Below are 18,548 nucleotides of genomic sequence, written 5' to 3'. Positions count from 1 at the left end.
TACATGTAAGAACACTGATGAATACATAAAGTATGACTAGAGACACACAGACAAAAGCAAATTAACATATTCTTGCACAAGTTTAGGAACACAAACGTGGCAAGCTTCCCAAGACGCGCACACACTATAACAAGGAAAACAACATATTCCACTAATTAACCGACTAATTATACAGTCGCCCGTGTATTTACAGTATTGTAGAAGTGAAAGGCAGATGACACAAGCTGGCAGTTCCTCACAATGCTTTACCGGGCGCTGGAAGGCAGCTGGTTAGCAGAGGGCCTGAGTAGGAGGAGGGAACTGGCAACAGCTGCTGGAATGAATCCGAGTAGTTAAACACAAGTCCTCCAGAGGCTTGATGTTCGGAGCGATCACCTGAAGCTTCATATTCCTGCACGATGAAGAGACTAAGATGGAAATGAGAGCCGTGGGAGGAGAAGATGGCACAAAATCGTTTCTAAAACAATTCCTCCAAATTAAAATACGTTATTTGTAACTGTGTGAAGTTGTTAACAAAACCCATGTTCAGTGTTTCGCTGAGCCATCTACCCCCCTTACAAAGACTCTGTCACTCTATAACGATGTCACCTGTCTTCTTTTTTTTGCTCCTGTCATCATGACTTGAATTTCAACTGATGCTCTTGTGAAATAGTTTGTGTTTAATGAGTAAATAACTCTCACAACTCAATTGTCTCAATTTATCTTTATTTGTGTTCCTGCTCTACTGTTTCTTCATCCTGGCTGCTTCTATTCCAGCCCTATCTCTAACCGCTCTCCTCCTCCTCCTCCCCCACTCTCCTGCAGGCCACCCTTTCCTTCCCAGCCTGCTTTGCAGTCCCGGAGGCGCCAGCCGCACCCTGTCCCGTGCAGTCTCCTGCGGTCCCGCTGAAGACCGTGAAATCGGCATGATTAATAATTATAATTATTGGCAAACGTGCCAGCTGCTCTGTGGCAATGGGCACCTCTGATTTATGGTTCTGTAAACGCAAACAGTCATTGTCCATATTCAGAGAAGAAAGGAGGGAAGGCAGGAGGGCAGACGGAGGCAGACGGGGAGTTTTGGACGCCTGCCCTCGAAATATGATTTTATCTTCGGAAGTCAGCGGCCCTGTCCTGCAGGCATTGTCCTCCGTCCCTCCCTCCTTGCTTCCAACCATTCGTCTCTTGTTCTGGCCATACTCCTCACCTAGTCTGTGCTCCATGGAGCATTGCTTTTTGATCTCAGTGTGCTTCAAAGGAGTCTGAGGCCACAGGGTTTCAAGCATTGTGCACAGACTGCTGGCTTCATGGACAGCCTATCGTTAGCATTGTATTACCACGGTCTTAGCTGTTAGTGTTGAGGTGTATGTCCACAAAGCTGTGAAAATGGGTTGAAGACAATTAATGCTTCAGAAGAAAAGTAGAACTAGATAAATCATCAATTATCTGCGCATAATATGATTTTTCTGATCCAATAATAAACTGGAGAACAACCAGGAGTCTGTCACGAGCACTGACATGGAGTGTGCACTTCATATTTGTGTTACCTGCACATGTGTGTGCGTGTGCGTGCTCTGACTGATGGAGCTGCACAGTCTGTTCATCAGGCTCTGGGGGTCCGCTGATGTGTCTATCACTGACAGAACGAGACTATGGATTACCTCGCTCATTAATCACCATCAACGTGGCAGCCTGCGTGCACTCCCTCACACAGACTTGTGTATCACATCCGTGCACGAATGTGAGCTCACACAAGTATGCCTTCATGCAAACACACACACACACACATTAATCTCTCCACACACAGACAGAGCAGTTGTGACAGCTACTGGCCACCAACCTGTCCGCAGACTAATCTCATTAGGGTCCTTCTGGCATCTGGGCCGGTTCTGCTGAGGGATGGTCTATGATGGAGTGAAGAAGACAAGGCGTTCAAGCGTATAATAGATGTCTAAATCATCTGGCCTCAGCCAGCGGGTCCTCTCGCTCTTTCCTGTGATGCTCTGGAAGTACTATCTGAAACACACACACTAAAGGGAGACGGAGGGAGAAAGAAATGAAAACAGTTCTTGAATTTGTGTAATTCTGCAACGTTTATATTCTAGCTGGTTAAACAAGGCAGCAAAGCACGTGGCAAGAGTAATACAATGTCACAGTGGTTGGGGGTGGCACGGTGACACTCATCACACCTGTCTGCCACTCTCCAGTCTGCTGCAGGCCTTACCTGTCCTGTCTGGGCCTGGAGTGCAGTGTTGTACCTGTCAGTGTTGTGCAGATGGGCTCCAGCTCCCCCAGGTACCTGGGCTAAATACCCGTCATTAATCACCACATAAAGCCTCCCCAGCGGGAGATGCCCCAGGTTAGACCGCATCAAGAAATAAATTGGCTGAAAAATGGCTCTGGACGAAAGCTCCGTCCCTGGAGAGGAGAGGAGAATCTGAGAGCAGCCTTCTGAAGCTCGCTAAGTGATCTGTCAGCGAGCTAAGCGACATCATCATTCACTTGGCCCCTTTCGTGTTCCCACGGTGCTGACAATCTCAGCTGTTTGCTTTCAGATTTGTACAAATTCATCTTCTTTGTTTTCCAAAGTGGCTACGCTCAGATGGAAGGCTGAGCTTTGAGTGCGCGAGCCTTTAGGTCCATCGCGCTTTGAATAAACACTTGTGAAAGATAGGAAGATGAAGATGAAAGCATCGGGAGAGGAAACGCAGATTGGAAGAAAGATGACAGAATAGTAATGGGACGGGATGTTCCCATCATTATCTTAGCTCCAAACTCTTTGGTCTATATTGGTTTATTTGCTTATTAAACTTTCTAACTTTGTTTTCTGACATGGGCCTCTTTAACACATAAAAACTGTGTTATGTTGCAGCTTCAGATAGCAACCCCTCTAAAATAATCCATATTAATCTTCCTGTGACCCACCTGGAGGTCACGACCCAATCTTAGAACAACTTTGCTTTAGGGCTCACACTGATTTTAGGGGCCAATAACATCAGAAAAGCTAAATTGGGAAACTGTCCTCTGTAGTACAGGGTCCTGTCAACAAAAGAAATACATCTCTTCTTTTAGCAGTTAATCAAACAATCAGAATGTCTCCACACAACATGTTTTATCCATGAAGATGCAAGTAAATGACCAAGAAAATGTTACAATCACGGGTGTAAAGCAACAAATAAAGTCTAAAATCACAGAAACAAAGACGATGAAGGCATAGATAAGGTCAAGGACGTGATGTAGTCCAGTGGCCCAGACCTGTCCACCTGTGTCTGATGCTGTCCAGTCCTATGATTAATGACCACTGAACCTCTGCTCTATTGACACTGGTCCACTTTTCCCCAGTGATACTCTGCAGCACCTCAGGGCCTCGCTGAGGCTTCAGTAGTGTACAGATCTCCTCGGACATCCTACAAATTAAACATGTTATGAAAGGCATCAGAGCTAAAGTGTTCCCTTTTTTCATTGAACTAATGGTTCCAGGTGTTTTATGATGTGCTTACATGTATGTTTTTGTTGTGATGACACTTTATAACAGCTAATTCTACTGTCTGCTGATTACAATCATCTCTGTGGCTGTAGTGGGAAGTTCTTTAGGTACTTGTACTTTACATGAGTATTGTCATATTATACTAGTATACTCCAACACATTTCTGAAGGAAATATTGTATTTTGTGTAAATATAGCACTACATTTATCTGACAGCTATCTATTATTGTCTATATTTTATTTAGCAGATTTTACAGATTCTGTTTCGTTCATATCAGCTTCTGAAACATGATGCAAGATAAGAAGAAGATCTTTAACACTTAAATCAAAGTTTTATTTTCTTACAAAATGCAATGTGATAGTTTTAATATACTCAATGTATATAAACTTATTGTTTTTTAAATCTACTTTTCATAATTGTAGTGCAATAACCAACTATGTAATCTCTTGTTTCAAGATGCAGACACTTTTTTAAAACATCTTATAAACAACTTGATTTAAAATTATGATAAAAATGATAAAAATATTCTCACATACAGTAGTCGTAGTTGGTGTTGCCAAGGACTCGAATGCAGACAATGGGAGTCAGGTGACTGGAGCAGGTTGGGAATCTGATGGACAGGTAGAGAATGGTAATGAACAGGTTTGAAAGAGAAGTAAAGTCCAAAGTGACACATAGATACCAGCTATCCCAAAACCAAACCATTAGCAGTTTAATTTATTACTCAGTATCTTTAAACTCTATCTACTGGCAGAGATTTAAAAAACACTGACAGACAGCACCTCATTCAGGATGTGTTCTAGCATATATGAACTGCAGACACTTTACACATGTCTACAACTGATTGCAGTTTGGGTTTCTGATTTTAAAAATGACAGGTGAAAACCTTGTATTTCAAGCTGGTCATGCATTTGAAACTTCAAGCTTTTATCGTAGATGTTAAATGAAATCAAACTCAGAATCGGGAAGTTATTCCCTGAACTCCATAAATATACTATATTTGTGTGGATTTCCCAAAATGCTTAATATATTCTATTTCATTTTGCAGCTGTTTTAGAAGCTCATTTGTTTGTTTGTCACCGTCAATGTTGCATTTTTTCCTGCAGGTACCTTTTTTCTGAGTGTTAAATAAATGAAAGCACTACTCTCTGAAACTGCCGCAGTGATTGAACAATATGTTTCAAATTTAGCAGAAGGAGATCACAGTAACTCACACCATAAGTCTGCGCTGACTTTGAGCTGAAACCTTTACCTCTACATCTCTGCACATCACGCTTTAATACAACACACTCTTAAAAGGCATAGCCCGAGGACCACAGGCCATTATGTATCTTAAAAAGAGGGGCATGGTGAGCGGCCAGGTTATGCTCCTCTATTCTTCTTATTCTTCCCTCACCAGAGCGGTCGCTGTCAGTAGGAGATGGCAGGACAATGGAGGTGATCTCTCTGATCTCAGTGCTTCTATTGTGGCCCGTCATATTATTAATGTTCATCTTTGAGAAAAGCCACGGCCTCAGCCTCGCTGCTTCTGCATCGCTCTGTCATTTTCTCTCTGCTGGACTTTCTCTCTTCTCTCTGTCGTACTTTCATCTCCACGCAGCTCTGCCATCTCCATGCGGTATTCTCTCTGTCAAACACACATGCACACACACAAATCACCAAAGGAAATGAAAGTCTTTATCCCGGTCAGTTCCTGAAAAAAGACCCCTTTTTTACAAGCCTCATTAATCAGTTGTTATAATGCAAATATGTCATCTTTATAGACATATCAGAGGGACACTGATATCAACAATAATTTGTAGAACTGTTGATGCGCAGAGAAGTACAGTTTGCTTTAAATTCCTTCCCAATGCGCCTTTTTCTTTCAAACCTTCATTCAGACATACCCACTCATTCCCACAATGTCTTTGTACTCCTACAATTGTGTAAAAATAGGAACACTTTGAAGGTATGTTGCCCACTCTCCTTTCAAAACACACAAGCGAGAAAAGCCACGGTAGCCGTCGTTCATTTATCACCGGGGCCGTGGGCTGCTCATGCCTTGCTGTGCCGTGCCTGGGGTCAGGCTTCCTTCACTGTGCACTGGGAGTAATTATTAACCTACTGGGATTGTCCTGCAGTCCTCTGGTCATCTGGGACTGCTGAGTGTCAATCTGCAAAGGTCATGACAAGGCAACACGGTGATGAAGAAGGAGCCGGAGAGACTGACCGATGAATTAAAATGGAAAATTAGACCACTTTCATAACAAGAGGCGTGAATCATGGATTACACAGGTCTTTTCTCTGTGCAAACATTTAAAGGATAGTCAGGTTATATTTTTCTTATTGTGAAGGATATAAACAGACCGGTGCAGAGGTGTGGATGTCGACGTTTTGGAGTTGTTCAACTGTATTTTAGAATTTGTGCTGACCAACAGAAGTAAAGAACGAGTTGTGTAACTTATTTATTTTGCTGATGAGTTATTAGTAAAGTAACTTTCTTACTTTTTCACTGGCTAATATATAGTGCTGCCCATTCTTAGTCGATTACTCCACTATTTAAACATTAAAACTAGCAGAGGTAGCGATATTTCCTTAGACTATAGCTCAATTAAATTTGTCTATGATCGAAATGTGTCATCCATCTGAAATGAATATAAATTAATCGATTAGTCGATTGACAGAAAATTAATCGGCAATTATTTTGAAGTAATTTTTCATGCCTATCAAAGCTCATCAATTGTGATGATTTGAGATAACAAGAAAGTTAAAGATGTCAACCTGGGCTTTAGATAATGATGAGAGGCATTTGTTTCTCAATGTTTTAAAGGCAAAACGATTGAGAATAAAATCTGCAGATTAATTGCTTATGAATATAATCTTTAGTTGTTCCAAACACATTTAAATGATCCAAATCTAATGAATTAACCATCTTAAAAACTTTGTTCATTGTTATCAGTTATATATTCAAGTTTACTTTACCAAACATTTTAAAATGTCATTTGAAGGTTCGTGTGAACTTAATCTTTTTCAATAGTTTCTGCTGGTCCCTAATCACCCAGCTATACCCCCTGTGTGTGATATAACCTGGGAAAAAGTGCTTCTTTTTTTTTTAAATCATGGGAACTAGAGCAGGGTGTGGACGTCCTCTACATAAAACCCACCACCTCAAACTGAAGGTAATTTACGCTGCTGCTGTGGCATTGTTGCCTACAGAGCCATTGTGAGGCAGTGCACAACACATCTTCTAAAGATATTTGCGTTTTGTGGAGAATAAATTGTGCTGTTCGTCTGCGGTCCAGCTCTATATCATATTCGGCTGGCTTGTCGGTGCCAGTGGGGTGGTGAATGGGCCGCCAGAGGCCCAGCCACTAGCGGGTGGTCTGACACAGAAAGGTTAAATATGGTTCAGCCACGGACGCTCTCAAAGAGCCTTGCTGTTAAAAAAAGAAGTTATGTGGGTTGTATGTCTTCATGCAGTCAGGAAATTGACAATACTGGCGCAGTGAGGCACAAGGCTGTCCCAGGCCTGAACTTCATGCTTGACCGTCCAATTGGAAAAAAGAGTCACAACATCACTTGTTTCTGGTGGATTTATTGACGTCTCATCAAAGCCCTGGCTAGACGAGAGGTGTAAAGTCAACACAATGACCATGCGTGTATAATTCTTATATTCAAGTTCTTTGAACTCAAAACTCTTTAGTGACAAGAAAATAGAGATAAACAAAGATGCTGCAGTTAGAGAAAATAAATGGTTAAAACATTGACCTAGTACAAGCCTTACATGCCTTAGATAGTAGGAGAAACACAGGATTATGGCCCTGCTCACACACTACTAAAGTGATCTATTGCCCTGCTTGTATGGTTAATTGATCGTTTATTTCGGCTTTGTGTTAAAGGGTAAGTTTACTCAAATTTCAGGAAAGCATATCTTTGCCTGAGAACATTTCATAGGGACGGTTTCTTTAAGTTTAACCCTTTTAACTAATCACAGTTTGTAAAATGAAGAATTTCAGACTGTGATGGAGGCCAGTTTCCATCAGTCCCTGCACAGAAAGGTTCAAATGTGTAGAAAGAATCACTTTGGGAGTGAAACACGGTTTTTGTGAGAGTGCAGACACGTTGAGGGGCACTCTCTCCACTTGAGGGCAGGGCTGATTTTAAGAGGAGCTATTCTTTAATCTCCCAGAGGCAGGTCAGCGGCAAGTTGTTCATCTTCTCCTTGAACACGTTGACAAAATGTTCATTCTGGGCCACTGTGAAGACATTCTTCCAGTCACCTGCTATACCTGTACGGACACGAAGGAAAAAAAAATCTGAGATGTACCCGTCTGTACTGATCTGCTGCTTAGTCATTTGTCACCATTAAAAGTAATTTTCTTCTCTAAAGTAGTGGAAACAAACCTTTGCGCATGGTTTCCGTCTTGTAGTGGTTGGTTTCAACCAAGTCCTTGTAGTTTGCTTTGGGGTTGGTCTTCATGCTTTTGAAGGTGGACATCTCCACAACATGATCAATGGCTTCATCTGTCAGATCTCTTCCCAGGAAAGCACAAAGCTTCACAACTTCCCCTCTGCCAATCCTGCCAATCAAAGATGTGTATACAATATGTGAATATTATTTAACATTGTGTCCAAAACAGAAAGGCCCATAAATCCAAAATCTGCAGGAATCTCTTTGTAAGTCTTTGAACATCACTGATTCTCAGTGGTGTTACCTCATGGCTGCTACTTTCATGCACATTAGTTCATCATTGCTACAGTACTCAACAAATTTATATATTTTTATGAAGGTTAAATGTTCTATAAAAAAATACAACAGTAAAAAGAAGATTCCTAACCTTCAACATGTTCTCATATTGCACAAAATAGATGTTCAATTGTTCTCGTGCTTTGTGATAATCTTGGATGTGATCAAACCAAGATCCCATGTAAACTGTTGGAGAGAAGATTTGTGAGGTTAATGTTTGTTTTCTAAAACCTAACTAAATACTAAATACTCATTTCAAATGTCAACTCCTTGTTGTATCTTAGAATAAAATCAAACGATTAGATGCAAAAACAGAGTTGTGAAACTATTGTGAAATTATTCTGTTTTCTGTTCTGTATTCTTACTCTGATATACTTAAGTAACCCCATAATACTGAACCTACCATCACCATCCAGGAACTGCTGAAAGAAATCCTCAAAGCTCTGAGGTGTTTCCAGCAACACCCAACTGTGGGCAAAGTGATAGAGCGACACCAGGATATCCTTGGGGTTCCTCCAAACATACACAACCTAGAGCAAAAAAACATATATGTATTTTGTGAGTTCGGCTACAGACGGATGCTTAAATCAAAGCTTGAATTGAATTGAATATTGTAAATTGCCTTGATTTGTTTGGCTTTCACTCCCTGAGGTAACATGTCGGGGGGGAGATGCGAGCCAAAGATTCGAGGATCAGGCCTTTCTCTGGAAGGGTTGTCCGCAGTTCTCTCCTCCAGCCAAGGAACTCTTGTCCTGTTGGTAGCATCCTCTGCCAATTCAGGGTGTGCAGCATCCATGATCTGGACCATGATCTGCTGCATCCATGCTGTGCCTGCAGAGTCAAATAAAATATAGGATGTTTTAAATCCACAATACATCCAGTAAACCTTCAGTAGATTATTACTGTGCTAGTTAACATTAATGATGTGCTGACGTATTCTGCTAATGTTAGCTCCACAGGTTTTTACGTAAAGTACACTACAAAGTTTTTAAAAATCTTACACGACTGCATGAGTGTCTATCAAGCAGAACAATTTCCATGCTATGATTGGCCAGTCTGCGCTTGAGGGGCGGAGCTTAGCGAAGGTTGACTTGAGAAAACATGCTTGCCATTCGTTTGAAAATGCTTGAAGGCTCTAGAAACCGACGATAAACCAGCGGAAACGAACTCATCTAATCACTTTTATTTTATAACAATTCATTACAAAAGGTTTGGAAGGTCCTCCTGCAGATAAACACATTTATAATTCACTCTTAGTATGTAATTGGGACCCAGTTTGGGTGTGCTTAATCTGACATTAACTTTCTTCATCTTTAAAACCAAAGTATTGCTGCACGTATTAAGTTTGATATATGTTCCTACTTACACCTCCACAGCAGGTGAACACGTCAAGAGAAGCACTTGAAGGGATCCACTGCTGCCTTTCCTCCACTGAGGAATGAAGACGTGAGCCTTACATTAAACTAGTTATTATATAAGACATGTGCGTGCATTGTGACAAGAAGAACACGTTCTAGCACCAGGTACATGTGGTGGGAAAAGAGTTGACTGATCATATTGAAGCAGTTTCAAACCCTGGTTGAACCCTGTTTTATTGTGTGACTCAGATTTAAATTGTAGCTGCTACCTGCCTCACAATGCTGCTGGCATGGCTGTGGACTCAGATGTCAGATAATTGCACATGCCAATAATGTAGATGTGTGCATGTGCCAGCAGATGATAGGCAAGTATTTGAAATTGTGTTTGTCAGCCTCTAAAATGGCAAAGTAAAAGATACGATGTGTTTTGAAATTTTCCACAGTGGACTGGGGTGGGAGTGGGAAGAGGGTGTGTGTGTCCGGTTGTGGGGGGGGGGGGGGGGGGGGGGGTCCACAGGATATGAAGGGGCTTCAAAGCCCGGGGAAGAGGTCCCTGGCCCCCCACTGCAGCCTTGTTCACATGAGAATCAATCTGGTGCAAGTGTTTGATGTGAGCCGCCGATAAAAGAAAAGAAACAAAGGACAGCGGGGAGATATGGAAAGATGGGGCACGAACGGACAGGGAGATTAATGGGCACGACCGATAGAAAAATGTAGAGGTATGAAGAGTTGCTAGAGGGCTATGCTTCGGATACGGCATCTGAACAAGACCAGACAAGCCAAAGTACAGACATGCAAAGACAAGACATAGATAATTCTATGGAAACACACTAGGGAGGAGAGAGACTGAAAGGCACGCAAACAAAATCAAACCAACTGATTGACAGAAACATGCAAGTAGGAGGACAAAGTGAAGGACGCAGTGTTTCAGTCAGACGCGATCCATCAGTCAGTCAGACGTCGAAGGTTCAAAGCCAGCGTGGTGGACACAAGTGCAGCGTCTCCTCCCACATTCTCCCCGTGATGCCAGGAACTTGCATTAGCATCACAATGTAAACTGCATTATCATCATCGCCCTCACCATCGTCATGAAAGATGAAAATCATATTGAGTTCGGAGCAAAGCCCTCAGATGAAGGATTCACCCGTCTGGAACGTGGAGGTGATCTCTCCGCCTCTCAAAGAGTTGCAAACTCACGGAAAAAACACACTGTTTTCATATCGACACTCAATGCTAACACACTGTGTCAAAGTAAATCAGAAACATCCTTTTTAAATCACATGATCAGAGCCGAGAACTCTCCCCTCCTTTGCTGGTCCATCATCGGTCGTCATGCTCCTCATGGAACAGTGTAGGAATGTTGTTTTATTTGTACTAAGTTGAACAGAAAAGTCAGAGCTCTGTTATCACAGGGACAATGAGAGGCGGAGAAGGCAGCTTTTGGATCTTTTCTTGCTTTTATTTCAGTCAAAACAGGCTCTGACATTGTTGTTCTTTCTGCTAATTAAGCTGTTAGAGAGAGGGGCTGGTCTGACAGGGCCCTGCTTGGCGGGGAGGCAAAGAGTCAATGGGCCGAAGCCGAACAGGAGACATTTATGGGCTGCCTTAAGCCATTGTTTCCCCCCACCGAGGATCTTTTCAGGCCGGCCGCCTCTGTCTCGGTGACCTGTACAATGAGAAGAATGCCACTCCGAGGACCCAGAGCCGGCCACAAAGAGCAGCCCCGCCAAATGAGGATTTCACGGCACTGGGCCGAATCCGGACGCTGCCAAGATTCCACCGATAGTTCTGGCTTCTTCTGATCGTCAGACGATCTGAGTAACAGTGTGTGTGTGTGTGTGTGTGTGTTTATTTTACGGAGGTGGACAAATGCATAATTGAATGTATAGGTTTTGCATATGACAGAGTTCAACAAATGGATAGTGTGGCTGGGGCAAAAAGCTAACTCAAAGCCCAGTTCTTAAACATATTCCATTATAATGAAACGGAGACACACTTCCTGTTAAGGAACTCAGAAGTGCGAAAAGTTTATTATTTTGCATCAAAGTATTTCTCCTCAAAATTATAAAAGTATAAATTTCCAATTAATATGCTGAAAAAATCAGATCGGGGCTTTAATCAATGTTTCCAGAACGGCCTCTCTAAGTTTGTCCAGCAGCAGTTGTTTCAGCCACCTGTTCCTGTTACAGAAGCTGTCACCCAGCCTTGCAGATTAAACAGGTGAGATTAAGGCAAAGCTCTGGGCAGCTTGCAGAACATCCCCTAACACAGGCTACAAACACCCCTTCTGTGACTGTGTTTATGTGTCTGTGTCTATGTGTGTGTGTGTGTGTGTGTGTGTGTGTGTGTGCACGCTCTGGTCCATTTGATGGTCATCCAAGCGCCTCCGTGTGTTTACTTGGACTGCAGATCCTTCCTCTCTTGCAGAGTCACACAGCTCTGTCGCTGGCCTGGAGATGAATTTGTGATCTGCTTAGCTGTTGCAGAAAAATCAAATTGTGGTTTTCTAGTGACTTAAAACGAACCATTTCTGTGTCAACACCACCTGCTTATGTCTTATCAGTGTGCCAGTTTCTACTCCTTTAGCAACTGCCATGTGTTGTCATAATGTAACTCCATTTACCACAAAGTGTTGAACGGCACTTTCAGACGAGCCAGCACCTCGCACAACAAAGCGGCCCAATTATAGAGCCATTTATGTATTTGTCAGGGGCTTCAAATGGGCACTGGTTTCTCAGGGTAGCCATATTGGCGAGGTCAGGCACAGCATCTGAAAAGGCAGCTTTATTACAGAACAAGCCATCCCTCTCTTAGATGAACACCCAAGAAGAAGAAAAAAAAAATGACAAAAAAAAGGAAGAAATAAAAAATGACAACTTTGTTCTTTACAACAGTTTGGCTGAGCCTGCCTGTCTGGCTGCTCTGCGGAGCGCAGCAGCATGTGTTTCAGGGATTGTTCTGGAAGCGGGAGTGCAGAAACAGCAGGGAGCAGAAGACAAACAGGCAATTCGTGACTCATTAAACACGGCGACGGTGGCCAGCACAGTGGAGGGGTGTGAGGACCCGCGTTCCAACCGGGCGATAAACCCCCCCTGTACCAGCTGGAGCAGGCATCTGTCAGCCGCACGCCGCACCACGCCACACCGCCGATTATCAGCAACAAGCCATATACGACTGGCCGGCCACGGCCATTTTCAAACACCCTACACTTACATAACAGCCCTGATTGGCTCACATGGGACCGGTAGGTCCACTGACAGGCCTCACGCTGGAAAGTTGTTGCAGGCCGAACCGTGGAACGAGGCAAAGCATGTCTCTCTCTCTCTCTGTGCTATACCAGAGGTCAACACATGTCATTTTTGTCATTTCGTTATGAGCAGCAGGTTGGCAGTTTGGTTTGGAAGTCCATCTGCTAACAGTGGCCCATAACAACAAAGCAAAGAAAGGACACCAAACCCAGAATAACTACCTGCTCCCAGGACAAGAGTTGAAGTCCAGGTAATTTTGACTTCAAACTTATGGCACATTCAACTGAGAGCTACTTGGCCATTTGTTTGTATCTGACTTTGAAGAACTACAAGAAATTCATATACATGTTTTTATATGCCTTGTTTTCAAATTTGCAGCAAACTGCACAATACATCGGACACGTTGGAGTGCCCCATCCGTACTGTGCAACTCCCTCCAGAGATGAGAAGGTAGCGACATGGCTCAAGTTTCAAGTTTAGTTCATTTGTAGAGCACATTTAAAAACAACAAAAGTTGACCAAAGTGTTGAACAGCGGTAAAACAACAATACAATATATAAGAAGGCTGCTCACTCTTTAGCTACTACATCATCAGCTCCGGAAATAAACAATGTGTCCAATTCATTTTTACCACTTGCTCAATCGGGCAAGTGAATTACTCGATTTACTCGCCCGACGTGACATTTTTCGGGGAAGCCTTGTTGCTGAGCCTTGGTTGGTGAACATGGTGGAGCACTTAGCTGCTGATGAGCCAGATTTTTCCCAAAAGAGTTGGTGGAGAAGACAAAAAGCAGAACTAGAAGGAGAATGAATATTGTACGTACAGACAACTGTTTGCTCACAATTTTGCCATGAACTTAAAAGATGATAATATGTCAGTGTTGTGTTCACAGCATATTTCTGCTGCCCCCAAGTGGCCAAACAATCTGTTATATGATTTGATGATTGCTAAATTCATGCTTGCTGTATGAGAGACTCCAGTTTAATAAATATTTATTCCTCCATCTGTCTCAATAAGAAGCAAAAAATGTCAGAAGAGAATATTCTCCCCGAAAAAAAACAAGGTGATAAAACAACAAAGATGGCATAACTCAATAATAACTTATGACACTGTGGATGCAAGGTAATCAAAATCCTCCATCGCCTGGAAAAGCTCAACATCAGCACAACTTTGCAACGAGGTAAAAGTTTGCTCTCAATAGAATTTAACGAGCCGCTAACTGCCTAATTAAACGCTGAGAGCAGATAAAAGCATGAAATATAGATAAGCTGGAAACGCTGCCTACAGCTCTACGGTCCGCGCTGAGGAAGACAGTGATGTCTCCTAAAGCCACAATCAGCAGAGCAGCTGAACTGAAGCCTCATCCTCCACCCAGCTGTGAATGTTTAATAAGAACGAGAAGCTAAACATGCTGCCTCACAAGCCATGAATTAGACTGAATCACCTGCCAATGGAGCAACGTAAAAACATGTCTAACTTTCGGTGAAAAGCCAGTGTTAATGTGGTACTTCAGAAGCCCATGGCACTTTCTAGGACTGAGGGATTGGGGCTTTAACAGCGCTCGAGGTGTGACAGAAGGGGCCTCTCCCTCTCCTCACCAGTGGTAGCCAGGGTTGTAATTCTGACTTTAGCAGTCTTTACGACTCCCTCTCCTCATTTCTCTGGAATATGAAAACATCAGCATATGGCCGCCAACAGCACCGAGGCTAAGGAGTCAATTTCCCCTAAGTAACATTGGGACAGGGGTGACATTCATTTTGATACTGCCCCCCTGGCTCAAAAAGAGGACAGAGGAGAGACAGAGAGAGAGAGCGACTCAGCTACAGAGCAAGAGGAGACAGATGGTGAGACGCACAAGGACAGAGAAATTCAATGGGAAAGAAAGAGACAAAGATGGTTTGACTCTCATTTTCTTGTACCAGCAGGTCTTCATCGCCTCCCTGTCTCAGTGTGTTCAGTGTGCAGTTCACAGAGTTTCATGTGGCTACCAGGAACAGAAAATCTGTCCGTCAGCTGCCAAAGGTTCCAGCTCCGCTCCGTTTCTCTGAGCGCTCTTAAAAACCCGCTGTTTCACACCCATGAATTACGCTATTTATGGCCCCGGTTAAAATGGGCAGTTTCTGGGCACGCTGCATGTGTGTGCCTCTGTTTCTGTGTGTGTGTGTGTGTGCGTATGGGTGTGCCATGTGGCAGATGGGAAGCAATATGGCACACCTCTGCCCGGACAGATGTGGCACAGCACATCACAGTGAGCTGGGAGAGGAATAGGAAACCTCAGGAACATCTGGACCTGGGGCAACCTTCACCCTCAGCCAACAAGCTAACTTTACCTAGCTGCTAAGGACCTGGGAGGAGAGGAGAGGAGAGGAGGAAACACTGACTCCTAAGATATCAGTCCCCGCTATACCTCTTACATCGCATCTTCATCTCCAGCCGCATTTCGACAGACAGATGAGGAATCCCACCTCCCTCAGTGAGGGCTGTCAATCAATTGCTCTGTGGAGTGAAGCGCTGAGGCCTGTCCCAACATGGGCCTGTCATGGCCTGCTGCACAGGAGTACATTCCCACCACTCAGGGGGCAGCATGGCTGGGACATACTGGGGCTTCTACGAGGGTTAGGGGTAGTGAGAAATGGGGAGTAAGGAAGATACTAGACGACGAGTGTATTCCTGCTGATGCTTGTGTCTATAGTGGTGTAACGGACCGTTGTCGATCCGTGATATGTTCGGACCCCCCCATGGAATTATGACCTGTTCAACTTCCTAACACTAGCTCTAAGCAGCTTATATTACAATTAATTTATCAATAAAAATACAATCTTTAATTTCCTAATCATTTGAATTGTGTCTATTTATGCAACAACAAAACAACTATAGATGACAATAACAAAGTAAAATGATAACTTGTCGAACTTCTGTTGGTCTACACACCGACCAACCATGGTATCAGACCCAGAGTTTAAGTTACCTTTCCTTCTGAAACTGAATAACAGAGTTTCCCTCATGTCAGGGTGAACTAACTCCGGTTTTCACAAACCTGCTTTCTTAAACAGAGCCCAGGACTCGAGTTCCACACCGCAGCAGTGCATTGCGAGAGACCACCTGGGTTTGCCAGCGTGTTTGAGTGTGTATCATAGTGTGTGTATAACAGTGCTGGCGGAGTAAAGATCTTTGCATTGGCCGGGAATCGAACCCAGACCTCCCGCGGGCGAGGATTCTACCACTGAACCACCAATGCTCTTCTCTTAGAAAAAAAAGGGGCGGGGCCTGATGGGAAATGTAGTATTTAGTTCCACAACAGCAGAGCAGTTTGTTCAAACAAATGTGAGTTGTTCTCTCTAAAAAAAAATCCACAATTCATCATGGCAACAGGTAAACAGAAGGCCGCAGCGTGACAGTTTGACGTTGGCACACACAGACAGTAATGTTACACAAACACATCATGTGTCAGTACGGGAAAAAGAGAAAAAAGTTCAGAATTTGTCACAATGAAAGTCCAAAATAAATCTTGAAGGAACGACCTTAAAAACATTTGTACTAATTAATCAGTCATTTTGTCATGTATCATTCCCGCTGCTCAGAGTTATCGCAGTGAGCAGCTCCATCGCTGCCTAGCACAGCCCTGCTTATAACGAAGATCAAGTGTAATCTTATACAGTGTAGCTGTTGGCAAGAAACTTGAATGAATACAGTTGTTTGAAGGAGATATTTTCACAGTGATACTAAATTACGGAGTTAATTGTGATTGTACAATGTACAAAGATAACTTTTAGAATTTCTGGAATTTCTTTGAAACGGTTGGAATCATTTTTATGGGACAGTGTGGGAAATAGTTGCTGTCAATTATTGTTCTTAGAAAGATAATTTTAATTGGCAAAAATGTATTGTCTGTTCCTCTCACAAATCATCTGGTACAAACAAAAAAAATACCTTCATAAGAATCAATATTTGATCATTCGCTTTCAAATCAAAATATTACCTGATCTGTAAATAATATCACTCAAATATCCAAACGGATGATAGATGGCAGTGTACGATTACTATACATTCAATTATTTTATATGCTGCACATGTAAAGCCATGGTGCTAGCATAGCACACAACAAAATGACTAGCATCTTCTTTAATTCCCTTTTTATTATGCTTTAGCTTATTCAACTAAAGTCATACTCCAATTGTTTTTTCGTAAATATCTTATCGAATGGAGTCTCACCAGGAGAACTTCTTACTTTCTGTGAATGGCTTAGCTATGTTAGCTGTAAGAGATGTTAGCTATTTTAACTATGTTAGCGATGTCAGCTATGTTGGCTAGCACAGAATTATAAATATGCAACAAACACTCACAAGAGAATCAAATTCAGTGAAACACCTCTGCATAATGTTGACCATGCTCCTCGCCAACAAACGCCCTCTGCTGGACTAACATAGCTATTGCAGATTGGAAAAAATACGAAATATAAATGAGTATAAATAAATAAACTTATCAGATATAGAATAGTACACATTTTGTAAAAACATGCACGGTTCCTCAGAGGATGTGTACTCAAGTCTTTCGTGATCCCCTGACTTTTCCTTTTGCAGCACCAATAGGTTGATATTTGTGCTTTTGAATCAAATGTCTCAACAACTATTGGACGGATTGTCGTGACATTTAGTACAAACATGTACTCCTCCCTCAGGATGAAACGTAATCACTTTTCAAGAAGATTTTGCATAACGGACCCAGAGTTTAAGTTACCTCTCTTTCTGAAACTGAAAAAGCAGAGTTTCCCTCATATCAGGGTGAACTTACTCCAGTTACCGCCAAACCAGCTTTCTGAATCAAAGTCCAGTCCACGAGTCTCACATCGCAGCAGAGGGAGCACGGGAGACCCGGTTCATTTGGATCCTAGTGTGTCAGTGACCGTGCATATAGTACTGTGGAACTAAAGATTTTTGCATTGGCCGGGAATCGAATCTGCTGCACTGGCTGCACCAACTCATCTGAAGGGTTCACAAGTAGATGGTAAATACATCCAACATTATCATAACATATGACACATAACGTATCTGTCATATTCACTGTGCTCATATCCGTTATAAACCATTGATTATGTTTTGTGATCCTTCTCTCCTTGCAGCCGCCGCTCTAACTGTAAAGAGACCTGTGGCTGTTCCCCAGGAGCTCATGTGCCTGCTGCCAGAAGGAGCGGGTCGTCCATCAACAGAGGCGACTGTCACAGTTCCTGGTGTGTAAAATGTTCTTCAGCCCCCCCAAATAATTTGGCATTATTGGATTTTTTAAAAAAAAAGATTTTTTTGGTGATGTCATTAAATTAAACTATTGTTTCTCACATGGACAAGTTATTTATAACTCTAACATGCTACATATGTGCGTGCGTTCTGGTTTGTATGTTTTCTCCCCCTTCAAATTACAATCCAACAGCCTATCATCATACTGAACGATATAAAGTTGACACTGTCAGGTCCATTCTCCGTCTATTGTGTGCGGTCCCTTTAAGAATTAGGATTTGGGACTGACACTGATATGAAAGCTAGTTTATCCGTCTTTCCTTTACTATGACCCTGAAATTGTGTCTCTTGTGTTATCATAAACTGAATGCAAGCAAAACTACAGAGCAAAATCACACTCTTTCTGATTGAACCAATCTATGAACTGTCTGAAACAATGGATATCCGCGGCCCCAAATGGGCCCCAAAAAAAATTGCCGCAACAAACATGCTGCTCCCCTTGGGGCTAAGCCCCCCCT

At 42.7% G+C, this 18,548-nt stretch overlaps 1 protein-coding gene across 1 annotated transcript; it reads right to left on the bottom strand.

Moving 5' to 3' along the window:
* Positions 1-7,615: 7,615 nt before the first annotated feature.
* LOC116398246 (amine sulfotransferase-like) lies at positions 7,616-8,165 on the bottom strand. The gene is made up of 3 exons (XM_031874378.1): positions 8,161-8,165; positions 7,850-8,025; positions 7,616-7,734 (listed from the first exon to the last, which is right to left on the bottom strand). Exons 1-3 carry the CDS (start codon positions 8,163-8,165, stop codon positions 7,616-7,618), a joined length of 300 nt encoding a protein of 99 aa, XP_031730238.1.
* Positions 8,166-18,548: the final 10,383 nt, after the last annotated feature.

The sequence above is a fragment of the Anarrhichthys ocellatus genome, unplaced genomic scaffold (genome assembly GCF_004355925.1).
Source record: "Anarrhichthys ocellatus isolate YVR2014 unplaced genomic scaffold, GSC_Weel_1.0 scaffold3, whole genome shotgun sequence".
Lineage (NCBI taxonomy): Eukaryota > Metazoa > Chordata > Actinopteri > Perciformes > Anarhichadidae > Anarrhichthys > Anarrhichthys ocellatus.
Note: the sequence above shows the minus strand (reverse complement) of the source record. Positions and strands in the feature narration are given on the sequence as shown.